This window comes from Denticeps clupeoides, chromosome 13 (genome assembly GCF_900700375.1).
Source record: "Denticeps clupeoides chromosome 13, fDenClu1.1, whole genome shotgun sequence".
In the NCBI taxonomy this organism is placed as follows: Eukaryota; Metazoa; Chordata; class Actinopteri; order Clupeiformes; family Denticipitidae; genus Denticeps; species Denticeps clupeoides.
In genome coordinates this window covers 7191200-7218133 of record NC_041719.1, presented here as the reverse complement: position 1 = coordinate 7218133, position 26934 = coordinate 7191200, and the positions used below count along the sequence as shown (strand labels likewise).

General features: G+C 42.5%; 1 protein-coding gene and 1 pseudogene across 4 annotated transcripts in view; both read left to right on the top strand.

The window, feature by feature from the left end:
- Window position 1: 1 nt before the first annotated feature.
- LOC114802198 (microtubule-associated serine/threonine-protein kinase 3-like) lies at window positions 2-5457 on the top strand (annotated as a pseudogene).
- Window positions 5458-8538: 3081 nt separating this feature from the next.
- LOC114801966 (phosphatidylinositol 3-kinase regulatory subunit gamma-like) overlaps window positions 8539-26934 on the top strand; it is a 28842-nt gene continuing 10446 nt past the window's right edge. Inside the window, exons 1-6 of one of the 4 annotated variants that reach the window (XM_029000490.1) lie at window positions 13672-13749; window positions 14356-14559; window positions 14759-15546; window positions 23973-24065; window positions 24773-24847; window positions 26482-26625. In XM_029000490.1, the coding sequence (XP_028856323.1) occupies window positions 15222-15546; window positions 23973-24065; window positions 24773-24847; window positions 26482-26625 (637 nt within the window). In that variant the 5' untranslated portion in view covers window positions 13672-13749; window positions 14356-14559; window positions 14759-15221. Of the gene's footprint in view, window positions 8668-12989; window positions 13103-13671; window positions 13750-14307; window positions 14560-14758; window positions 15547-23972; window positions 24066-24772; window positions 24848-26481; window positions 26626-26934 lie in introns of those variants that run through there. The other 3 variants (XM_029000493.1, XM_029000492.1, XM_029000491.1) reach the window with 3 other exon arrangements.

Here is a 26934-nt window from a genome sequence, read left to right as displayed (position 1 = left end):
TTTTGGTGACACTCCTGAGGAGCTCTTTGGCCAAGTTTCAGTGGTGAGGACTCTCTTCACCTCATCAAAACATCTCTCGAAATATTTTATTTTAGGGGTGCTCCGTTAGCCATGAAAAACTATCTGCCATGCATATTGGGTGCTTTTGCAATGTTTTTGCAAGTAATCTGCTTCATGTGAGGATATCTGATCATCTAGATTGAAGCTTTAAGATTTTTGACCTCCCTGTTCATTCATTCTTAATTTTGTCCAGTGTTTCCTGGAAGACTGCTTTGATTTTATGTAAGCACATCAGTGTAATTGGATTAACACATGCGTGGGCTGTGCACAGATGAGATTATTTGGCCTGGCGGTGACGATGCACTGCCTGTGGATGCTCAGGACCTGATCACCCGCCTGCTCCATCAGAGCCCGCTGGAGACTTGGGACAGGCACGACAAGCGCTATACATGCAAACACTCCCACAGTACAGTACTCTTCTGTTGTGGCTGTACTCTGGTCTCTGTTTAATACTGGTGCAATATTTCACCATAGGGGGTGCCACTGAGGTGAAACAGCACCCATTCTTCTCGGGCCTGGACTGGAATAGCCTCCTCCGCCAGAAAGCTGAGTTCATCCCACAGCTGGAGGCCGAAGATGACACCAGTTATTTTGACAGTAGGTGTCGCCTGTGATTAATTCTCCAGGTGCCACCAGGATTACTACACTAAGCTAAATATGAATGTCTGATGAGAACTGGCAGGATTTGTAAGATTTAAAAGATAATAAAGGACCATGGCACATTTATCAGGAACTCTTAACATGTATGAACAATAGACCTTTTTTCTTGTCTTTCATTTTTGCAGCTCGTTCCGATCGTTACAACCATTTGGCCTCTGATGAAGATGATGAAACCAATGACGATGAGTCTTCCCTTGAAATACGACAGTTTTCATCATGGTCAAATCGCTTTAGCAAGGTACCTTGTGACTCCTCATAATGTACGTTGTACGTTAATGGTTTAACAGAACCCTTCAAAATAAAGACCTGAAAACCTGTTCATAGGTGTATAGCAGCTCTGAGCACCTTGCAACTCCATCCAACCTGAGCTTCTCTCTGACCGGAGCCACAGTGAAGACAAGGAAGAGCGCTGGGACGGACGCGGAGCGAATTCCCCTGGGGAGGTCCGTAAGCAGGTGGCAGTGAGGATAGAAGGAAATCTGCACAGAGGGCCAGGTGGGTACCGAGGCCATCTCCAACTGTCCGAATGTGCTGATGAAGCTATTGTGGAAATTGCTGAGCCGTTGACCTGTTCTGAGGACAGCCGTTAAAGCAGTAAACTGTATCAGCAGAAATCCATTTTTGTTCTTCCCCAAATAAGAAGCTCCTTTGCTTTTTTTTTTTTTTTTTTTTTTTTTTTTCAGTCTACGCCCAAGGGCGTCATCCAGCTCATCTCAGTCGGAGCGGAGCACCAGCCCGCTAGTGATGAGCAGCACACACAGCTTGGAGACCATGCCGCGCTTCGCTCTGTCCACTGATGATGAAGGTGTGCTTTTACTCTTATGGACGTTCCCACTTTAAGACCAGTTAAGCCTGCTACGTGCTGGATGAGTCTTGTTTGTGTTGTCTGTGCAGTTCTGTGATTCGGCACCCATGTGAACAGGTTGGACCATCCAAAGTGCCTGCATGAGGAGTGCAGATGCTATGAGTCACATAGACATTTGGCATTTATGTCTTGTTTTTCATGCGTTAATGAAAGTTGGAAAGTTAATACCAGAGACGTTACACACAAGATGCATCCAATTTGTAGTAAGACATGAACAATCGTATGTCTAGTTTAAAAATTACATAATTTACTCTTGATAAGTTTATTAATAATTGGTCAGTTGACAATTTTTGTGTATAGTGAGTGTCTACAGTGATTTTTGCTGCAGTTGATATCTGCACTTTTCTCTGTGAATTCTGGGTTTTGGCTTCATACAGTGCTAGCCTGTGGTTAATTGATGTTACCTTTGCTCTCATTATCACAGCAGAAGTGGTGGTGTCCAACTTGCATCGCATCAGGCTGCGTAGCAACAGCACCGGAGCCAAACACTCGTCTCCAAGGGAACAGGGGAGCGCCCGGCGCTACGGCAACCAGCTGGAGACGCCAGACAGACAGCGAATGCCAGCCGGTGGCAAGGTCCCCAAATCCGCCTCAGTGTCTGCCCTGTCTCTCATCATCACTACAGGTGAGACTACCAGAACCTTAACCTCAACCAGAGACATCTAGGCAACCAACTGTGTGTCTGTGTACCTGTGTATCAGACATTTTTGTGTGTCTTATTTCCTCTTAGATGACACACCTGGGGGTCTCCAGCCCAGTCCCATCTCCCCACGTTCACTCTCCTCAAACCCCTCGTCGCGAGATTCCTCCCCCAGCCGAGATCTGTCGCTCAGTCTCAGTTGCCTGCGACCACCTATCCTGATCCACAGCTCTGGCAGGAAATATGGTTTTACCCTACAGGCCATCCGTGTTTATATGGGCGACAGTGATGTCTACACAGTCCACCATGTTGTCTCGGTCAGTGCTGCTGACACAGCTGCTTTATTTGTTGCATTCTAATATTTCAGATGCTCCATGCTTCTGTTCTTTATTCTAACATGTGATGTCCATGTGTGTGTGTCTGTGCAGAGCGTGGAGGAAGGTAGCCCAGCTCATGAAGCTGGTCTGCGGGCTGGTGATCTCATCACTCATGTGAATGGGGAATCGGTGCAAGGATGGTGCACACAGAGATGATGGAAGCTTCTGCTGGAAGGTAGAAACATTTTGTTTAAAGACACCTTTGACGTGACCTTATTCAGCTCACCCCTCATTCCACTTTTATGTCACACATTAGAAATTATATGAAATATGATTTAAATAATACATTAAATATGATTGTATATTTTGACACATACAGTTGCTGATTGCAGTAAATAAGTTATTTTAGATCAGCTTTTGTGTTTTGTAACAAAAAGATAATTACATATTTCCTCTTCTTTTTAAGTTCAAACAACCTTTTGTTGTGCAGCATGGTGCAGACCCCATGTGTGTTTGACAAAATTAATTATCGAGACCCTTGTCAATGTCAGCTTGTCGTGTTCTCACATCTGTGGCTCTTTTCACGTTTCACCTTGACAGAGTGGTAACAAGGTGGCCTTGCAGACAACTGCCCTGGAAAATACTTCCATCAAGATCGGCCCGGCACGCAAAACCAGCTATAAAGGCAAGATGGCGCGACGCAGCAAGAAGAGCAAGAAAAGAGACAACCAGGACGGTGAGGACGCACGGCAGGGACTCATTACTGCTAACTCTGCGATAAAAGTTCTTTTTCACTTTTTTTGGGGGGGTGTGAAATGGCAAACAAAAATGAAGCTACTGCGCCACCTAGTGGTTAAACAGAAAATTTATATACAGTTTCCACCCTTTTCTGTTTTTTGCAGCAGCACTTATTTAACAGGCAATTTCTGGAGATCATAAACTTCTTTAGGTCTCCCTGAGGTTTAATTTTTTTCGTCTCTTTGCCCACTTTTGTGTATGCATGCATGGTGTCCCAGGCGGCGAAGTGTCTTGAAGAAGCTGTCCAAGCAGAGTAACGTGATGTACAACAGCCGCAGCTTCTCTTCTGGCCTGCATCAGTCAGTGTCCTCCAGCGAGAGTCTACCTGGCTCTCCCACGCACAGCCCTGAGCCCAGGACCCTCAACACCCTGCCGTAGTCCTGCCCCGGACCATTCCGCTGGTGAGTTATTTATTTTATTCCAACTCTTGCTGGAATATAATTTGTATTTGTTTATATGAATTAACAATACGCAGCCATTCTTGAAATGTATTCATATCCATGTCAAATTCTGTTTGACAATGATTAATATGTTCAGTGCATGGTTCAAACAACTAAGGCGCCATATTGTTCATATTGTTTTGAAAAGCTGACTCATTAGCTGGTCAGTAAGCAACATGATACAAGCAGTGCTGAACATTTGATGAGTCAGTTTGACTTTTGGCGTGAGCATCTTATTTATTTCAGTATCTGGTCATGATTTATTTTTGTGTTTTTACAGTGAAGCAGACCACATTAGAGCAAACCAGTATGATTTAAAATGTGTAGTAGCAAGTTGTGTGGTCTCGGCAATAAAAAAAGATTTCACAATACCGTCTATGCTGTCATAATCTGTATATTGCAGGAGTTAATTCAGTTTTTTGTTTTTTTTTCCTTGGTATGCAGCTTTTAAATGTTTTATTTTTTTGGTCATGCGACTGACTTTTTATCTCTTCTCCTATCAGATGTTATCTCCCTCAGAGCACCTCAACCCTGCTCCAGTTCCCCCAGCTCACCAGCAGCACACATTCGACCCAGCTCCCTCCACGGCCTTGGCGCTAAGCTCGGCCACAGCGCTACACCAAAGTAGGACGAAGGAAGTCCACCAGCAGCATTCCTCCATCACCGCTAGCCTGCAACTCATCTCCTCAGCCAGGTCTCTCCCCAACGCTCACCATCCCCCCTACCGAACATCACCAAGGCCCTCCACTCTTCCATTCACGGCCGTACTCTCTCGCCACCAACTATCGTCCGCCACACCATCCGTCGGCGACCACCGAGATCTACACTGCTTAAGCGTGTGCAGTCGGCAGAGAAGCTCTCCGGAGCATACCATGCGGACAGGAAGTCGTTCAGCCGCCACGTCGCCACACTCTGGAGGTCCCCCACTGTGAGGCGGAAGCTTTGGCTGAGCTGGAGGTGGAAGCCGGAGCCAGTGGCGTGGGCCGCCTGGGGTCGTACAGCGGTTCCCCGCGACTCCGGGACGTTGGTCTCTGTCAGCGTCGTCGATGGGCAGCACCGAGCAGATGGTGGTGATGAGGAAGCTGAACCTGTCAGAGCGCCGTGACTCCTTCAAGAAGCAAGAGGCGGTGCAGGAGGTGAGCTTTGATGAACCGGACGATAAAGTCCCCGGCACTCAGGGCGCCAACCCTGGGAGCTCAACGCCCTCTGGAAGCCAGGCGCAGCACTGTGCCACCTGGAACCGGCCACATTCGGAGTCAGGCGAGGACGATCTCGGGCTCGTGGTGAAGCGGTTGGTCCCGCAGATCGCCGTGCAAGCTCTGAGAGCGAAGAACCAGGATGAGTGGGAGCCCTGCTCTGATGAAGATGAGGAAGAAGAGGAGAGAATGCCAGAGGCAGCGCGCAGCAAAGTGGCACTGTGTCCTGATTGCACTGATAAAGGCACCACCCAGTGGTCTGGCCCAACCACACCAACCACAGGGAAGAACAAGCTCGCACTGAAGTGAACAACAAAGAGACAATATGAAGGTTCCACATATCATTAGCAGCCTCCCTTTGGCTTAATGAATAAGGAATAGGTCACGTTGCCAAACGGCATTAGTAAGAGTTCTTCTCGGTCAGCAACAGGAGATTTCTGTATTTTGTTAATGTATAATTAAAAGGTGACTTTACACTGGACTTAAGGCCATCAAGTCTGCGTTTTTTTATTTTTATTTTTTTTATTTTATTTTAAATCCTTGTCATCTAAGACTGCTGGGGCCAAAAACATGAAATGGGAAGAGAACGTACTGTTTCGAACAAGATTTTCTCCTATGTGTTTTTTTTTTTTTTTTTTTTTTTGTATGGATATTTATGGATGATTATTCATCAGTGCATAGGAGAAATGGAAGACGGTCAACACACAATATCAAATCTAGCGTTTTTCTAAAAGCAAAATGTCAGTGCCACCTATTGTGAGTATTCAATCTGTCGCCTGAAGTGTGTGGATCTAGTAGACTGTTCTTGTTAAAAGCTGCATGCAGTGGATACTTCAGGTGTGTGAAGCAAACTTGGGTTTTTCTTATCCAAGCCATGTTCACGTGTATTTGCCATTTGTATCGCACAAAAGTATCTTTCAGAAGGCATTACATAGCAGATATGCTATGCAAGTCCTGCACATTTGGTTGGCGTTTTTATTTATTTCTTTTAATAGTTAACCTTGGTAAATGGGGTAGTGTTTTGTTTCTCAGTTGAAGTAGTGATGAAGTCAGGGGAACACACTGCTGTATAAGGTTCAGGCTAAAAAGAACCATATCTTCTCCAGCTCTTTTCAAACTGCTTTGTATGTACAAATTTTCCATAAAGACGTCATTTTGGGGTTTAAATGCATAAACACCTTGCATTACGTTAAGTGCGGCCTCATACACGGTGCGTGTGTTTCCCCTCTCTCCGTGCCATAGCTCCATTCTCCAAATACACACACACGCCCCTTTCTATTCTCTCCAGATTTCAGTTTTTACTCAGGATAAAGCTGGCACTGGTTAAAGTTCCACCATCCCTTTTTCCCTCCCATTATTAATATATTTTTTATACCTCCATATCTTGGATTTATACTGTATACTGTTCCCCCCCCCCCTTCTTTAATATAAGCGTTATTTGGGTACTAATTTGACAATTTCTGCCATGAGTGAAGAGAGATTTTGGCTTGTTTTCTTGGGGATGGTTGGAACCTTTTTACGGGCCATTTGTTCAGTTATAATGGAACTTTAGTGCTGCTGCAGAATATTTGGTGGGGGATGACGTCTTCTCCCCTCTATTGTCTGTATATAAATATGTGGTGGTGTTTTTCCTTCCCCTCCAGCATCCACATTTCATGATGCCGTCAATGCAATGTGTTTAAAACTTTTTTTTTTTTTTTTTCTTGAGGGGGGATCTTTACGGAGGCTTTCAGAAAACACACTTGCGCAATTCTTTTTTAAGATTTGTTTCCAATTGTTTACATTGTTTTAAACATTCCAAAAAGAAGCTTCCACTCCCCTCTGTTAACTAACAGTGGTGTTTTGTTTCTTCCTGTCTCTCATTTTATTTCCTTCCCCTTTTCTATTGTGATAAAACCACGATGTTTGATACTTTGTAATGTGAGGTTCTTGTATTACAGCATCTCAACACTATTCTCTTTTCTGAGTTTTACGAGTACTTTTCGGAACTGTAAAACACCACCTTTTGATAGAAATGCTGTGTGGTAATTGGACATTTTCCATGTTGTCTTTTTGTTTTATGAAGTCAGTTGGTTGCATGCCGCATGAGCAGGTGGCGCCAAAAGTGAGATTTGCATGGCATTCTGGGTACAAAACCCAAGCTGTGGTCTCCAGGCTGATGTCCGTGTAGACAAATATAAGCTTCTTGTTTTATTCCCGTGTCCCTGCCTGTAAAACTTATCCTTGACGCTCAGTTTGGTCATTTCATCAGTAATATTTGTTCTGTAATATTGAATTTCTAACCACTCACAGCACATTGTGGTACTGGTGTAATTGACAGATTTAATTTGTTTAAAGTTAACTTTTGACCACTTTTTTCTTTCTAATTTGCTTTTGAAGACATTCATTGGGAAATGCATGTTTAACATGTTGCGGTCGTTGTTGCACTTTAAAAGAATTCACTTGAAAAATGTTTTTTTCTAAAAGGGTCACGTTGTTAGTAGAATTGGTCTAATATACCTAAGCCATTTAATTTTTGTGTTATAATTTTTATTTTACAGGGTATACTTTAAGGGACCGCTATCAGAATTTTGGTATGTTTAGTTTTTTTTTTTTCCCCCCTTCTCTTCCTGCTGAGGATAAACGTTCAAACTTAACAAACGTGCTGGTATGTGTGGAAGCTTATTTATTCTTTCTTGTTTTTTAATGAATTAATTTACTCTCTTCAATGTTTTATAATAAACGAAATCCATATGGCTTTTCTATGGCCCCAAAAAAAAAACTTGATCGCCTCCATTTTTTTATCCCCTTCCAAAAACAAGAAACCATGTAACGTTATTTAAACGTTTAAACCAGTTGATTTTCATTTGTTTCTCGTGGGTGCCTACTGGTATGGCTGTTCACACGAGGCCATGTACTTCACATCTAGTAGGGGTTCCTACAAGACCCCATTCTGTTCCTCCCCAAAAAGTCTTGGCCACGGGTGCGCTGTGCAGAATGTTTTCTCTGGCACTCGGGCCTCATTCTTCAGCAGGCTGCTGCAGAAAGAATGCACTTGCATCAGAAGTGCCCCTTTTTTTCGGAAGCAAGATTTTAACACTATTTTTTTTTAAAAATGCACCGCTAACACATATTTTGGATTGTTTTAAATTATTATTTATTGAGGGTGGTAGTAGCCTGGTGGGTAACACACTTGCCTATGAACCAGAAGTCCCAGGTTAAAATACCACTTTTCTACCATTGTGTCCCTGAGCAAGACACTTAACCCTAAGTTGCTCGGGGGGGGGGGGACTGTCCCCGTAACTACTGACTGTAAGTCGCTCTGGATAAGGGCGTCTGATATATGCTGTAAATGTTCTTTTTGCATAAAGTGCAGTACTATGACCATTAAGTGTCAGGATAAGAAGTTTCAGCACGTGGTGGTGTAGTTTACAAAAAAAAAAAAAAAAAAACGTCCATCACGGTAGCGCCCCTGTGCCGAAAAAAAACCCCCTCGCCCGACATCGACTGCGCTCGGGCGTTCCCGTGCCGCGCACCTCTCCTCCTCCTCCTCCTCTCCTCTTCTCTTCCTCCTCTCCGCTCCACACGGTGCTCCAACATGGCTGGGATCTTGGCGCCGCAAGAAGCGGAGCGGGTCGGAGCGTGAAAGAGCGCCCTTCACGCCGCCGCGAACCGCCCGCCTTCCCGCCCGCGACGTTTTCAGCTCCACGCGGTGAGTTTTTAGTTTTTTTTTTTTTTTTTGGTTTTGGTTTTTTTTTTCCCCCCCACCCTCCACCGTGTATAGATATTTTTTTTCTCCCCCCCTTCCTGTTGCACAAAGTTCCTGCACACTGTGCAGCGCCGAACCTGGGAAAAATGGTGGAAAGCGGTCCAGCCACAAGTGTGCGCCGCCTTTAGCCCGCCGGCTAACGTCGCGCTCCCGCGGCGAGGCCGCCGCGAACTGCCCCGCCGTCCCCGGCGAGCTCGGCCGACGGTCCCGTGGCCGACCGGCCGCGCTTCTCCGCCAAAGTTGTCGGCTCGCCGCCGCGCGGGACGCGGGCGGAAAGTTTGGCCGCCCGCCGTGGACCGGGCCGAGTGTTCACGCCGGGGTTCACGCAGCCGGGCCGGTTTTTAACTCAAAACGCCCTGGTGGGAAGACCGGGGTCCGTGGCGCTGAGCCCCGTGTCGTCTCGGACCAGATGCGTGGGGAGGACCGTGAATAATAATCCATTATTCTAAATACATTATTGGAGGTGGTATTTAAAATAAATGTAATATTAAAGTACATTTTAATTGGGTACAGCACCGTTTAGTGCATATTTCCTTTTGGAGAATAGTAAATTCAGGGTAAATATTTTCCAGAAAGGTCCTCTGCGGCCAGATAAATCTATAAATTAAATGCAGTCGTGTTTTAAATTCTTGTAAGAAATTGTACTTCTACATGAGTACGAATACGACAAAGTGCATCTGTTATGTTACAACGAGGAAAATAATGAGAATTCGGGATGGAAAGTGATGTGATTACGGCCCTACAACACACAGTGAAAGAAGAGGCCATGATACTAATGAATACAGCCGATCATCATGTCATTTGTCTGGATTACTCGTGAAATAATTTCTGCAAGTTGCAACAACACTATTAGTGTAAGTGTGGGCCACTAATGAGCGGTGACACTATTTTGGGGCGTACGAATGCATCAGTAACTACCGATTTTCAGTTTATTATGATCTTAGGGTCGCCTTAAGATCGTATTTTTTGAAACAGCTTTGCTGTTGATAGTGTGGAGGCTAGTCAACTGAGTGGTAGTTGGTCTTGTGTTAGCCCCACTAATTAATTGGTTGCGTATTCATTGTAATGTTCTTTATTGCAGGTCAAATATGCCAAAATATCTTGATAGCAAATCACAGAACCGTCAATGGTTCCAGCAGTTAGACGTTTTTAACACGCATGGCCACGATTGGTTGGGAAGCGTTTACTGGGAGCACAGACGTGCATGTGAGCCTACAGAGCTGAAGAACCTAAATGCACCTTGGATCTCGAACTGTGGTACTCAGGTCTCAATGCAGCACATTTAATGGCAGTAAATAATAATCAGTAATAGAGTTGTAATAAGCAACAACAAAGCTTTCCAATTTAACATTTAGAGCTACTAAAACAAAAAAATCATACATAGATTAAATTTACACATCATTTTATAAACACAGTCTTTAATCATGTAGATCATCAGAACTGATCACTTCATCGATGGCAACTTGAAAGCACGTTGTAAGTCTCTCTGGATAAGGGCATCTGCCAAATGCCATAAATGTTAAATATATTTATTGCACCAATTTCAAATAAGACTTTTTTTTTCTATATTTTGTTTTATTTGTTTTAGGGTCTATATGTATTTTCAATGTTTTGTTACACAAGGTACTCTGCAGTGATGCACTATTAAATAAGTTTCTTTACTCCCCTGATTTGTTAAAGCCAAAAGTGCATTCATGTATTGAGTATTATTTTTGGAAATCCAATCAACAGAGGATATTGGCATGATTGTTTTATTGCTAAAGAGAACAAAGTGAACTGAAATTATTTAAACTGGTCAATTGACATTTATATGTAACATATGCATTATCACCATATGTATAATTTATTTCTAATGCTCTGTCATAGATGTGTCTGAAAAATCTTAAGCCCTGCACATTTATAGGGACCCCTTCTAAACATGAGTATGGGAAGAAAATGACTAGGAAGAAGTAGCTTCATCTCATGCAGACAAAATATGTTATTTCAATATATTTGCATAGGATTTTAGTAGTGCTTATTGGTATTGATAGTACTGTAGTTTTATGGTAGTTGCTTTCATATAGTTTTATTTCATTTAGTGCTTGCTCAGTCTCTTGCTTTCTGAAAGTTTAGTATTAACAAATCCCCTTAAATCAAATTAAATTAAGCTTACATTTACTTATCACTTTGGCCTTGAGAAAGTACTAGTGGGCCTTTCAAATGATTTATTAAGGCTTGTGAATTTGTAATTTATGGCTTATTTTGCCATCATTCTGTACTGGGGGGAGGAGAAACCCCTCTTGAATTTTTCTCGTAACATGATTCTGATAGCGGTGGTGCTTAGCACAGAGAACATGTGGTGGAAGGGAAAGATTTTTCTCCACTTGTGCTAATCTACATTGATTGCCAGAGGAAGATGCTATCAGAACATATGCAAGGTCAAGGATGTCATCGTGTCATAATTTGCATCATCCACCAAACCTCTTCAGTTCCATTAGCATTAAAAATAATTATTGTGGCCCAATGCATTTTAGTCAGTAAATCTTGGCCTTAACAACTGAAGGTAGAAGTAGCAAAAAAAACTTGGTATTACCTTGTAATAACATACTACTGAAGACAATTACTGAAGACATCTATATATCGCCATCTCTTGTATCTTAGGTTTTTTTTTTGGCCTTTGAATGTAGGCAGATGTCATAGAAATGCAAAACTATTACATAATTACTATTTTTTCCATCAGTATTTAGAGTGTCCATACTTGTATGAATTTTCTTGTTTCTACTTCTCAGTAATGTAGCAGATTGCATGAAGTATAAATTTAGCAACATATTTCATAAAAAAACACTCTCCTATCTAAACATCTACTATTGACTTCAGCAAAATGGCATTAATTACCTCTCTGCAGGGATCCTCCGGTTTAAGAGATATTTGTGTACTGTGTATTGGGCTTAATTGCCCCAGAGGTGTGTTGGTGAAAATAATAAGGGTGACACTCCTGGGTAGTCTGTGTAATAAAATAATAATGTAATATGTATCTCAATATTCAGTTTTTGTTTCTGCCCAATAGTCAATACTAAGAAATTACTGTTATACCTAAGATTATTAGTTTTTTTAAAGTGGTATTAATAAATGGTATAACTTTATGAATGTTAATTTATATTGAGGCTATATTACATAAACCGAAAGCTATAAAGTGAACTTCCACACATTCAATTATATGACTGTATAGAAAAGGAAAAGCCTTTTCATTAATATTAAGTTCAGCAGTGTCTCGGTTTTTGTAGTATTCCAAGTTTGAGTGCATTTTTTTATTTTATTGTACATCTTTGTTTTTGGGGGGGCTTGTCTGCCTTTTTTTTTTCCTCTTATGAATGGGTGCACAGCCTGACCAGGGTTCATTCATTCAGCGAGCTGTCTGGCTCGGAGACCCCCTTCCTAATGTAGGTCATTGGTTTAGAAAGCACGAGACTATTTTAGAACGTGCGTTTTCTATCAAACCATCAAATTGCTCTGCTGTGCCCCTGACAGATTCGGTTAGTGCATTAAATTAAATCTACCTTGAATATATAACATAAATATCTTTAGCGTTTTTTTTTTATATAGTTCTCCTGTTTGCCTATGTTCTAGCCTGTGATTCGCTCAAAAGAATCGTGTAACTAAGGTAAGGAGTCCTATAGTGAAAAGCCCTGCTGCTGCCTAGATACATTTTCTAATATTAGAACATTTCCTTGATTTGTTCAGGCTTCTCTGCTGATTCCTGAGCACATGGCAATCTGCTGCCCAATAGGAACGCAGGAGGCTGGGCAGCATTCTCTCTCTCTCTAGCAACAGTGACTTTTCTTATTTATTTATTTAGTTCGCTTCTTTCCCTCTCCGTCCCTTTCCCCCCCACTCACCGAGAGACTCCCGAAACAGAAACCACCCCCCCCCCGAAAAGAAAAGTGGGAGAAGAGGAAGAGATGGACACGCGCCGTTCTTCAGACAGATTACAATAGCAGACATAGTGCGGGATGAGCAGAATGATTTTCCTCCCCCAAAGTCTTTTTGAAAGAAGTTTGTGAACGAGAAGCGGCTGCTTTTTTCAAATGGACGACAGGCAGAGGTCTCCACGCAGGTTCTGCCGCCCCGCGCGTCACGTGGGTAACGTCCGGGCACTGAAGACGGCAGAAGGACAGAGGGACTTTTCGATGGGGTGTTTTAAGTTTTTGGACGGGGTGGGGGTTTGGCGTGGGGAGGAGGGTGCCAAGCTAGGAGGGGGGTGGGGGTGTTGAGGGGGTTAAGGATGGCGTGAGGATCCGGGCCTGTGGTTGGATGCATCTGTGCCACGTGTCTACCCTGGCACCTTTTCCCTGCACACAGAGGTTGTGGAAGCATGAGCCCACTGTGCCCGTCCGGTTGGGTGAGTGTTGCTCCGTGATGCTGTGCGCTGCTTTAACGCTACTTCAACACAGTTGTTGTTGTCATCGTTGTCGTTTTAAGTGTAAAAGCCGGTTCGGGTGGAGGAAGGTGGGCATAAAAAAAAGAATAAACATGCGTCATAGGAATGTGTGCATGCCCGCATACTGTCGCCATTGATAGGCGACTTAGGAAAGCCATTCGGTTTAACAGGTCTGGTTCGAGCAGGCTTTGGTTCCTTCGGCTAAGGTGAGATGCTTGCCCTATAGGTGCGCTATTACCATAAAGAATTGCATTGGATCCAAAGCCACTACAGTCAAGGTCAGGCTATTTGAATAAAAGAAATGTTGATTTGGCTGGTCTGGTGCATCCCCAACAAAACTGTCATCGTGCGATGACTGTCCCGGACTGTCCATAAGAGTGCGAAAACTCTGCTTATGTGAGTTCCATAGAATATATTTGCCAACTGTCATGGCTCGCTCGCCCTACTTCCCAATGAGCTTACGTAACCTTTTTGGTTCATCTTCCAATAGGTTCACAGTCTGTGCCGTTATTGTCTGATCAGGACCGACTCGTTAGAAAGGGTACAGCTTTATTTGCTGCATTCTGCTTGTACGCTTTCCGAAGAGCTCCACGTTCGCCTCTAATCTGGTAGGGATTTGTGTTGTCGTCTAGGTTATGTTTCTTCTAACACAGTTTCGTTCTCTAATCAGTCGACATTGAACGGAATTTATTGACTCGTTTTAAATATGCAATATTGCTGTTCTTATATTACGTGAATTGTTGTTCTTATATTACATCATCTGATTTTTTTTTTTTTTTTTTTTACTGCAGCTAGCTTTATTTCTCCCGTATACTTTTTTCAAATTCTTTGGCCGTTTATTGATTATTGTAGGTAAGACTTTGTAGTTTTGTATAATTATTGCTTTTCTTTTCTCCTAGCTACCTCTAAATATTTGCCAGCTATTTATTCCAATTTTTGAGCTCATCCATGCAATGTCGCGTACAGCCATTTTTTGGTTATGCAGTTCATCACGTAGATTTGTCCACTTCCAGCCCTGGTTCATGACGGTCAAAAAATGCAAGGGAGCACAGTCTTGGCTTGGCTGTCATTGCTTGCATAGCTGCAAAGGAGAGAATGCAATTTTTTTTGTTTGTTTTTACATTTCTGCGCAAAGCTGCAGGTTTAGTACAGATTTAAAAAGATACATGTACGTACATTTTGTGTCTTGTGCATTGTTCTGTGTCTCCATGTAGGTCACTGAGGTTTTTAATAAGAATAAAAAAATAAACGCCTTCAACGCAGTGCGGTGACGTCATTCCTTGCTCTTATTCAAAAGAGCCGTTGCGCAAATCACAGTGAGACTCTTTGCTGGGTCGTGGTGTTCGTCTGAAGTCTTCAGTGCTTCTGTTGAATGCGTTTGGATGTGTTTTCAGGGAAGAGGAACACAGAGCCAGAAGGTAAATCCTCGTGCCAGTACCGGACAGCAGTCTATAGGCTACATTTCAGCATGCGGACAGGTTACCACGGGCATATATTAATTTTTTTATCGGGGGGGGAAGGAAAGTCGTTTAGTTCTGCTTGTGCAAAATCTGACCATTGCTTACTAGCAGAACTCAATTTTTTTTGTTTGTTGGCTTTTTTTTCTTTTTTTTGCAGACTTTGCAACCAGCATACAGGGAAGATTGAGCAGCAGCAGGTCAGAAGAGTGGACGACTGCTGCCTTTGTCGTTCAAACCTTTTGACACGTTTCCTTGCCGTTGTTCCGGGCTATCCTGAGGAGCATGTTGCCAATGCTATCGCTGTGCTCCATTGTCTGGCTCAATCGCGGGTTCAAGCTGAGGAAAGCACTTCATCCCATCAACACCGGCCAGCTCTGAGCTCCCACAATTCAGCTGGGCGCCCCCCTCAGCCTCCTCCTCTTCCTCCTCCTCCTCCATGTTGAATGCACAAATCCGAAATGCTTCTTCTTTCTCACAGCTGATAATAGCGCCGGAAGGAGTCTAACCATTCCAGCACCGCCACATTCTCCACTATAATTTGGCTGTATAGGCACCAGTATTTTGTTTTTGGCCGGTTTGAGATTTTTGTTTTTGCTTCATTCACCGGCACAAATCTGTGAATGGCTGCAGAGGGTTTCCAGTTCCGCGCACTGTACGTCTACAACAAGGACTGGGAGGATGACATTGAGCTGCTGCCGGGGGACATCCTCATGGTGGACAAGGCTTCTCTGCAGCCCCTGGGCTACCAGGAGGGGGACGAGCGGACCCCGGAGCACCTGGGCTGGATTGTGGGCGTCAACAAGCGCACCAAGCAAAGGGGGGAATTCCCGGGCACCTACGTGGAGTATGTGGGGCCTGTCCAGGTGGCACTACCACCATGCCAACCGAGGGCGCATAGACCCCTGCCTGCTACGCCCCGGCCACAGCCTGTGCCCAGCAAACCAAGTACGTTTTTCTTTATATACATATATACATGCACACATGCACGTACGTACACACAGATCAATTCAAATCCAAATGTAATGCTGTATGCTCAGATTCGCTTTATAGTACAATGGAAGTTTCAATTACAGTGAATTCTGCACAAGCCTGAAAGACCCCAAATGTTATGGCCAGTTGCGAGAAACTTGAAACTTTGCAGCGTGTAATTGGTCAAGGACTCGGTCCTGCCCTAGTCATAATATTCTGTGCTGAGCAACCAAGTTCTCATTAAAACGGGGACTATATGATTTATGATAAGCCTGGAATGAAAATGCTCTGGGCAGCGAGAGCCTTCGCCAGTAACTACGCTCTGACAATGATTATAGATCTCCTGAAAATAAATAAGATCGGAATATTTTCTGTAATTTTGTTGGTCAGAATGCAGTGGTTCATCTTTAGCTGTTTCCCTTTCCCCCTTCAAAATTGGCTGCAGTCACGTATGTGCTTTTCAACTTATTTTAGTCATCTATGCTACTATCCCTGTTTGTTATGCAAAAAAAATGCACTCTTCATTTATTACTAGTGTAATCGCTAGGGCTGTGTATCATATCACATTACCAGGGATATGATTAATTCAATACATCACGAAATATTACAATGCTGTGGTATATTAAAATTTCTGTGATTAAATTATTAAATCACAGAAAAACTGTAAATTATGAAGAAGACGACACCATGTGCATGGAAAAGAAATCTGTGGGCTCCGGTTTTATTAAGCCAGTAAACGTAGTTAAACACAATATCGTGTTTTTTAAAACAGTATTAGCCCCTGGTTAATACTAATAAAATTGCTGTGATTACTGCTACTGTTCTGTGCACACTTGAAATGCACAAGTTTTAAAGCCAATTGAATGTGTGCTATATTTTCAGACATCCTCTCTTGTGACATTTCAGATTACCGGATTACCGTTGTCTCGAAACCACAATTTTGTGTCGAATGAAGAGCAAAAACAAGTAAATCTCGGTTTAACTGCTGGACCAGTGATTGTCGTGTGACCACAGAAAGCGAAGAGCAGGTCTTGTGTCGGGACACGCCGTTGTCTCCTGCACTGAAACGTCCATCACGTTAACGTGCATCAGTGGTGAAATGAGTCAGCGGCGAGTGGTAGTCTTATATAAACATGTTTTTTTTTTTTTTCCACTATCATTACAGAGCGCCATCCCTCACTTGACCTGTTAATGCTAAATAAGATACGATAAGATACAATGATCCTTTATTTGTCAAATCTACATTGTCACGGAAGCAAAAAATAGTAGCATAGACAATTTGCCAACTGTATAATATAAAAAAATCGATATACAAATAAATAGTCTGGGGGGAAAAGCAGTGGATGTGAGTTTTAAAAAATACATAATATATACATATATAAAAATACAGTATATACATAAATTATATTTGTGAATGTCTGTATGCATAGAATATAAGTAAGCGTACATATGTACAGAGTGGATATTATTTATACACATATTGTGAATAAGAAAAACTGAAGTGGTGTATTTGATGTGTGTGTTTGTTAGTCTATGTATGTGTGGTGAGCTGTTGTAGAGCCTGACAGCGGTTGGGCAGGAAAGACCTTCTGAATCTCTCCGTCCCACTACCACAGCCTGCCGTTGAAGGAGCTGCTCAGTGCTGTCAGGGTCTTCGTGCATGGGGTGGGAGATGTTGTATAGCAGGGATGACAACTTAGCCACCATTCTCACCATCCTAGAACAGAGCTGGCACTCCGGATGAGCCTGTTTGGTCTCTTTCTGTCCCCAGCAGACCACACAATAAAAGATGGTTGAGGCCATCACAGAGTCATAAAAGGTCTTCAAGAGTGGGCTCACTCCACAGACAATTGTCCTGGAGTGTGTCAATTCTGTGTGTATCTGTGCTTCTCAGGTGAATGCGGAGCTTTTTATTACTGCCAAATGGCAGTAATCACCAAACTGTTTTCCCATCTGAAAGGTCTGAGGTTGGTTGCATGAACTTGCTCAAACGCTTGCTGCACTTTTGCAGACCTCTCGCCCCTCTGTCACTCCCATTCCCATGTTTAATCCCCTGCCTCCCTCAGTCAGACCTCCCCTGAGGGAGCCGTAAATTTTCTCTCCCCAGCAGCAGCTTAGGCTGAGCGCAAGTCTCTTCTTGAGGCAAGGGGGCGGCTAGCAACTCGCAGATCAGGTGGGGGTCTTTTGCTGAAGCTGCACATTCCTGCTCGGTCATGTGACCCGGCCTCGGTACTTGCCTCCTATTCATTCCCTCAGGGGGGTAGGTCAGCTCAGTTCCTCTCCAGACCACAAGTTTGGCCAGGGAAAAGGAAATTGAACCACAGCTGCCCAACAAATTTGTGTTTCCTCTCCAGATGCACAAATATTAACACCAACACACACGGTGTCTTTCCTAAATCATTAACTTGCAGGTAATTAGAGAAGAATAAATGCATTGTGCTGCAAATACACAACTGTTCAAAAGTGTATGGTCATTTCGAAATGCCTTTATAGAAAACAGTTGCAATATGTTCTTTATAGAAAACAATTGCTTTGTCCATTAAGTAACATCAGATTTATTAACAATATCTGGACTGGATTTTTGATGTAGTAAATTACTACTACACTAATAATACACTAATACTTACTAGTACACTAATGCTGTGGTCTGTAACTTTAAAAGGTTAATGGATTGCTCAATTTACCTAAAAAATGTTTGCCAAGCTATAACTGATTTGAATGGTAGTGTATAATGTAAACATCCTCCATGTGTTGGCACCATGTTGTAACAAAGCCCCATATACTGGCTAAGAGAGGGTCACGGAGTTTAGAACGCACAGTGTAATTTCAGTGAAATGAATACTGCACGATGTATGTTTGACCCCTGAACCCACACATGGCCCGGCCCAGAGCTAATCGCACCGGTTGCTGTGATTGCACGATAATGATGGTTTCTCATTGGATGCGTTCCAGGGCATGTTCTGCAAGACCTCTGCCAAGACGCAGATTGCCGGGTGAATAATTGCAGAATGATTAGTTGATTCCTCTTCCAGAAAACCCTCAAGAATGACTTTAGGGCACGGGTGGGCAAACGTTTAAACCACAGTCACTTGTAAAATTTGTCAGATGGGCCGGCCCAGCACCAGATGCACACATTTCAGACATAAACATAAAACAGGCATTACAGTGTTAATATTTAAGTTGACTTTTAGGTGGAACTGTGTTGCTTATCAGCCTTCACTTTGGAGAAAGGCTTGCTAAACTAAGAAAGAAAAGGAAGTGAGCGGGTTAGATGTAAATAGTTGAATGTTGCATGTTGAGATGTGTTACATGGGGGTTAAACATGGTTTAGTGTAGGTGGTCAGGTCGGCATTGTCTCTTATTGCGTGGTGTCAAAGAATAAGAGCAGCCGTGTTCTCGCTGTAAAAAAATGGCCATGTTGTACTGTTGACGTCGGCTATCAGTTCGTACATTTCAACTCTGCACCTCCTCACCATTTTTGCATCTTTCTCGCTGTTTTGTTATGGCCAGGCAGTAAGGCTGTGTGTGTATACTAGGGGTATTGAAATTAATTTTATAATTGATGCATTGTGATTCAAACGTAGGTGTTTCTGTGTTATGCTCATATTGACCGTTTAACCGTTAACCGAAAGAATGAATTTTGACTGATTATGACTGTCAGTTAAATGGTTTAAAATGTTTATTTATATATATATATATATATATGTGTGTATGTATGTATGTATGTATGTATGTATGTATGTATGTAGTAGTAGTACTAGTTGTATAAAGTTTTGCGGCATAAATATGCTACACATATTCATACATATTTGTTAACTCATGGCGCATTGTCACGTGCAACCACACATGCCATCAGACATATTTTGCTGGGCAAGCAAAATGAAGCGAGCGAAGAGAAGTACTGTGTGGGACCATTTCAAAAGAAAGGCAGACGATGTGATTTCCAAAATAAGCTAGGCGATATTAAAAAAAGAGTATGAAAACCAGACACACAGCTGAGAACCTCGCAGCTAAACTTTTTCGTTTTGTAATCTGTTATTTAAGTAAAAAATATTTAGTGCAGGCCTATTTATTTTGTTCTTTTTATTTGTATTAATTTGTTTTTGTCTGTTGTCAGAAGCGTTGCAGGTGCGTGAAAATTTGACTGTGTGAATCCAGATTCTGTTCTTGATATGTTTGTTCGCATATGTTAAAATAAAACTGAAAAAAATTTCTCCTCAGTTTTATATTTATATTCAATTCTAATTTAACATTTGTCAACGTGCGAGTTCAGGGATGCACTTGAAGGCAGTACAGGCCACTTCCTCTCACTTCCGCTTCTGGGTCGCCGTCTCCCCAGCTGATCTTGTTCCCTCTGGTGGGCTGGAGGGGATATGTTGACGACAATGTTTTAATCTGGTCAGTTAACGGTTCATGTTCGGTTAACGAACAGCGGTTGTCGGTTGGGAAAATTAAGCAGAATTATCATCCCTATTGTGCATAGATGCAGTGCAGAACATAACTGATTATAATCATAATGACGTTGCTTGGTGATTTTGTGATGGTACTGACTGTGGTGGCCTGGCCTAAGTACTGCGCCACTCTGGGTAGAGGTTTTGCACAATTTTTTTAATGTTGACCACTGTGCAACATGAGGCATTTTCACGCAATCAGTAGAATCAAAGTAGGGTAGTCTGGTCTGGGGGAACGGCCGATCTTATCAGTTTCTGAGTGTACAGAGATCTATATCACATTATTGTCTTACCAGGAGTTTAGAAAACCACACCTATTTTCTGCCGTTTGTGGTGTCGAGTGAGCGGACTGAACACGACCATTTTTCTGCACATTGTAGTAAGTCCACATGAGTGAACGAGATCTTAACTCTTATATTTTGAAACATCATGTGAAGTAATGTAGAAAAATGTATGGGGTGCATCGTGATTCATTGACAATCGAGGCATTGATAATTGTAATCGATTCGCGAGACCAGTAAAGGTTCACACCTCTTGTTTATACACTCTTGCCTGTTTTAGTGTGTCAAGTATTCCAGTTTTTTAACAAATCAATCTCAGAATCGTCATTCTCAGACCGGCAGTATTTGACGTGACTGCAGTCATGCCTCTGCTCTCCTCCATACCTCTCGCCACTCCTCAGCTTTGGCTTGGCCCGAGTCCAGCTTTGCACATAGAAATTGGTCATGCTGAGTTGAGTCTTGGCTCATCGGTGTGATTGAGAATAATATTGGCTGACCTTCTTGGTTTGTGAATGATATTCATTAAGTTTCTTTGGTCTTAGTTAATTGCACAGAAGCACGGTAAAGCACACAACACATTCATTCTTTTATTTAAAATCACTTTTTGCTGTGCCAGGATAGAGGAAACATTTTGGTCAATATTAAATACTTAGATATATATTATTTACTTAGATTAAACATTTTAATGGTGCTTCTTTTATCCTTGGTTTTAAGTTTTGATTTGGGTAAAAATTACATTGATAAAGAAGTTATTATTATTTGAGTCATTATTTCTTATTTGTGAAATGAATGCGTCAATGTTTTATTTGTTGTTAGTTATCGCATGAAGGAACATTTAAAAATAAATAAGGGTAAAAAATATATTGGGGAATTTGTGTGATTAATAGGGCTGCAACAACGAATCGATTGAATCGATAAAAATCGATTACTAAAAGAGTTGGCAACGAATTTCCTAATCGATTCGTTATGTCGCGCGAAGCGGAAACGTTTGATTATTAAAAAAAAAACTTTATTTGAGCGCGGAGCGGAGTGAACACACTCGGTCTCTCGCGCACAGATGCTAGCAGAGTTTGGCGCCTCATAGACAGCGCGGAGCAAAAATAAAAATAAAAAAAACAAGCGGAGGTAGAGGAAAGATACATGGCGGTGGCAGAGAAATCTGCGCGAAAATATGCAATAGCGACATGGCACGGCACGGGCAAACAGGAGAACTAGACGGGGACGTAAAGCGCCACCTACAGGTGTGGAGGGGGGATGAAACAGCGTTCGGACTGTTCTCTGCGTCTCCGCGTGGACGACTCGCCTGTTGTGTCCCTGAGCAAGACACTTAACCCTAAGTTGCTCCAGGGGGACTGTCCCTGTAACTACTGATTGTAAGTCGCACTGGATAAGGGCGTCTGATAAATGCTGTAAATGTAAATGTTTACCCGTCATCCAGCTTGACAGGCATGACAAGTTAGCGTTAGCTCGTTAATAACAGTGGTAAAGCAGGGGTGCTATAGTTACTTTGCATTAAAAGACTAAAGACGTGTTTTTATTCACTAGCCTTTTTTGGACCATTCATTTTTCAATCTGTATAGCTACACTGCAAAAAAAGCTTTTCTTACCTAGTAATTTTGTCTCGATTCCAGTCCAAATATCTAAAAAATCTTAAATCAAGATTACTAGACAAGAAAAATGGCATGAGAAAATTAAGTGATGCTTAAAACTTTTGTTTGAGATTATATCTCATTAAGATTAGTTTCTTACCCCATTGGCAGATAATTTTGCTTGTTTTAAATAAACAATCACTTAATTTTGAGATGTTTTATCAGAAAACAAGACTTTATTTCTTATGCTGAGATTTGAGATTTGGACTGAAATCAGGACAAAACTACTAAGGTAGAAAAGCATTTTTTGCAGTGTGTGTGTCTCAGTGTAAGAGTTTGTGAGTGTGTGCGTCTGCGAGTCTGTGAATCTGCAGTGTAGTGTAGAGAACAAGTTCTGACATTCAAACAAATCCTGTTAAATTTGTATTGTTCTTTATTTTTTTATAAATTATTTATCGTTCTGGCAGCTCAGGTGGCACTTTATTTTAAAAAAATAAGTGTATTTGGCAGATGTAAAGCATACATGTGTATGTTTTTTGTGTTAGTCCATTTTTATTTTATTTTATTATTATAACAGCTCAAGGAGCAACATGTTTGTGAACTTTCTAAAGATTTTGGTTCTGTTTTTGAATAAAGGGTTGGAATAGAACGCTTTTCTTGTTTTTTTTTTGTGTTTTGTTTTTTTTATCCGATTCTACGATTAATAAAAAAAAATTGGCAGATTAATCGATTATTAAAATAATCGTTAGTTGCAGCCCTAGTGATTAATAGTCAGAATACTCAATAATTTTGATAATCTAGTGAATGTTCTACAAAAATTACTATTACAAAAACACAAAAATTCGATAGATGTTTATGGCTTTTATGAATTTTAAAAGTTTCGGGGATTCAAAGTTCAATAAAGCCAATCCTGGAAAAGGGAAATCTTCAAATTCAAATCTTGTGGTTTATTTAGATTTTTTCTGTTCAGAAGTTATCAACACTAATGATGCTAGAGGACCTTTCTTGTAATTTGCAGTGTCTATTTGGTTCACTTTTCACATATTTTGTGTGTGTGTGTGTGTGTGTGTGTGTGTGTGTGTGTATATATATATATATATATATATATATATATATATATATATATAGAGAGAGAGAGAGAGAGAGAGAGAGAGAGAGAGAGAGAGCGAGAGAGAGAGAGAGAGAGAGAGAGAGAGAGAGAGAGAGCAGAGAGAGCGAGAGAGAGAGAGGAGAGAGAGAGAGAGTGTTTTGCCTCTTAAACAGCAAAGAGTTAGAACGATTTAGAAGATCTATTGCAAGGTCTTGAATCCTTCACACTTCTCTAGAGACGGTCTTAACCAATTACCTTTACCCGGAGGGGAACAGTGCAACTTTGGGAAGGCTTGGAAAAGGAAAACATGAGGAAACGTTGTGAGAAGGTGAAGTTTCGAGCAAAGTTTCCATGTTTAATGTGCAGTGGTGGGCTGGAATGCGCTGACACGGGCCTTTGCCTGAACTCCAAAATTAATAATCAGACGTGGTTTAGCTCTGCACCGCCAGGAGGAACGGGGTGCCAGGCTCCGGGGCTTTCTGTGGTTGGACCTAAAAACGAGGCCTTGGCACGGTGCCACCAGGGTTTCTGCCCGATCAGGCTTTTTTATTAAATCCTTTATTGTGCTTCACTGAGGCGCTTGCAAAACCTTCCACACGCAAAGGGCTGCGGCCCAACCATCCATGGAGTGGAATGGAGGAGGGGAAGAGAGAGACAGAAAGGGAGGATAAAGGGATTGAGTAAAAAAGAGCGGGGGGGAAATTCAGAGGCCTTTTGTCAACGTAGCTAGAGCATCATTAGAGGGTCTGACAGAAGGAAGATTGGTTCCTCTGTTTGGACGTTTGTGAACTGCTCTGTAAAGAGTGGTTGTGCTTACTAGTTCCCAATTTAATTTGATTTGGGTGTGTGGGTCAGATTAACAATAAACATGTTGATCTGGATTAGGATAAAACAGTTAGGGACCATTATGCAATCTTCTGTGCTTGTGGTGTATGACTGGATTCATATTTGATACTGATACGTAATTGTACATTATAAATGTGTTTTACAGATGGTGCCGCTATGGTGGACTTGCTGGAGTACTCCACGTTTGAGGGCGCTCTGCCCATCCTGGTGAAGCTGGTCGAGGCTATCGAGAAGAGAGGTACAGTAAATAGACGTAAAAAGTTTGCTTCAGTGCTTGCCCATGATGTCAGTGTATGATTAGCAGGTTTTGAGAAGGTTTTTTCATATTACCTTGCAGGAAATCGTCCACAGCAAGGATAATGACATCTTTTCTGGGCTCTTTTTTTTGCCTGTGGCTCATGCGTTGCCATTAATAGTCACAAAGCCCCATTAGTTCTTCAGCTAGGACACAAGTTGGCAACTGTTTAAGATCAATGCAACCAAAGCACCTATGCAGCAGCATGCTGCCATCTGTTTTGCACATCAGCTCAGCTATGCTGTACAAGCCCGTAGCCCTGGATTGAGAGGTTACAAGGCACGTTCGTTTCAATATCCCCGACTCACCCGCTCCCCTCCGTCTCACTGAACCAGACACTGTAACATGAAAGGTAGTGTTTACATATTCCGGTGCTGGTGAATACCAGACAGTGCTGCTCTCAGCCTGTCTAGACGTACCCACTAGAGCCAGCGCTCCTAAAAGGGTGCTTGGGGCTGGTGCATCCAGGTTTGGGGTTAAGAGTCACAACTCTGTGGGCCCCACGTCTTTCGGGCGTGTGTATTTATATCCCCTGGTGCGCTGTCTGCTGTGTCCATGCTTACTGTATGGGGTGCGGTTGACCCACTAATGGAGACCTGCCAGGAGAGGCTTATAATAAAGAGTGAGAGTGACCCTCTTTTGTGTGGCAGGTTTGGACTGTGAGACACTGTACAGGACATCAGACTCCACGTCTGCTGGGGGTCAGAGACCAAGCTTAAGACCTGGTGAGTTCCACTGTTTCCTTAGAACGTTCCTGCAATGTTTTAAGCCCCCAAAACCTCAGTGTTTTCTCAAGATTGTTTCATCCTTACTTCAGTTCTTGTCAATACATCTTACAGCATTCCAATAAGACATCATAAATTGTCTTTTAACTTTTATTAAAACACCCAACTTATAATATCTGCTGTATAAACTCGTGATGAAGTTGGTGGCACCGCAACCCTATACTTCTTTTTTATTACATTTAGCTGATGCTTGTGGAGCTGGTCAGCTCACGTTTTCCACTGCATTAAAATAAATGAATTTATGAATGTATTAAATATTTCCAAAGATTGCGGCTTTGCATGAACAGATATATTTGTTAAGATCATGTGTTGAATAATTTAATGTATTTGACATTTAATTGCTTCAGATAGGGTATTTCACCTAAAAGCTGGGATCTCCACCTGGATCACCTCTGTACAAAGATATAACTTTCTCCTATCTGCAATGATAAAAGAAATCACATTCTTCGTCCATATTTTATAAAAAAAAATTGTTTCTTGAACACATTTTCCTAAGCAGCATTTTGACATTTTGTGTTTTCACTCAGACACCATTTTCCAGATACTCTTTGCCTGTGAAGCCAAGCCTGTGTCTCAGGTCTCAGTCTTTCATCAGGTTTATTCTTAGCATTGCATCCATGCCAAAATAGCTATTACTGTTCTCTGCCCAGCCGTAGTGAATTAGCCATTGTGAATTCCATTATACTAGTGGTGTCTCAGAGCCACTGGAGATTTTCTTCATTTCGCTGACAATGAAATGGTCCAAATTATCCCTAGTTTAGTACACCTTAGAGATAGATGGCAAGTAAGTTAAATTACCCTAAGCGTCAGTAGCGGAACATCCATGTCTAATTACAGCCTAGGCTTCATACCCAATCACGTATCATAAACATGCACCGAGTCGGCTACGTTAGAGTTTTCTTGCAAGCTGAACAAACAGTCAGAGCCTCCTGAAGCTCTATTCCTCGCCAGCCTTATCGACTTGCATGTGAACAGGCCAGGAATTGTTCACAAATCCCCAGAAATAGTGGGGGCTCACTGCTGGGCTCAAGAACGGCATGCCAACACCAGCCTCCGGCCTCAGCTTGTCGCGACGTGTGCGGACAGACCAACGCAGATTAATTGCCGTCAACACGTCCTGACAGACACACACAAAATGCACACGTACACAAACTCAGTGACACTCTAGCCATGTCCGATGCTCCGGGGGAAGACCCCGGCAGCCTGTGGGTCAGACAGCCGTCCATCGGAGTAAATCACAGACGGTCCTCGGTCATTGGGGGAAGCGCCTGGGCGGGCAGCCATACTGGGGAGGCTGGGGGAGGTACGTAAATGGCCGTTATTTTGAGAAGTCATCTGACTACTCTTTAAGCAGTTTCACCTGTCACAGGGCTTGTCTGGGCAGTGCGTGTCCCTCCACACACACACACACACACACACGCGCGCGCAACTCCGACAGAACATTAAGTGCTGCTTTTTGCCATGCACGCTTCAGATGAGCCATACGCAGCTGCAGCACCAGACGCACGGGCATTTGTGTACTTGTGCGTTCTTCATACGCTGAGCAGCATTCACCTCCCCTTCCTTCCCTCCAGAGCTCTCCGAGACGGACGTGAGCCACACCAACATCCAGGCCCTTTCCGAAGGCCTGATGGGTTACCTGCAGGACCTGCCGTCACCCATCATCCCCCTCTCTGTCTTTCTGCAGCTCAAGGCAGCCCTGGCCACAGGAGGAGCAGGTAAGCAGATTGTTACCAACTAATGCTGATGGATACCGGCATCCAAGTCTAATACTGGAATGCTGTAGATCAGATTGGTATGTGATTAGCTGAGTCACTTTTTCCCAAGAGAGCACATTAGATTTGTTGAACATGGTGTACACCTTTTTGTGCAGTGATTTGAATTGGACCTGAAGGATGTTTTGATGAATGTTTTTTTATGTGGTTAATTTGGTTAATCCTTTGGCAATATACTATATGTGCATTGAATGTACCACAAGCATATAAGCACCAGCTTATTGGCCAACAATATGAACATGTCATTTGGAT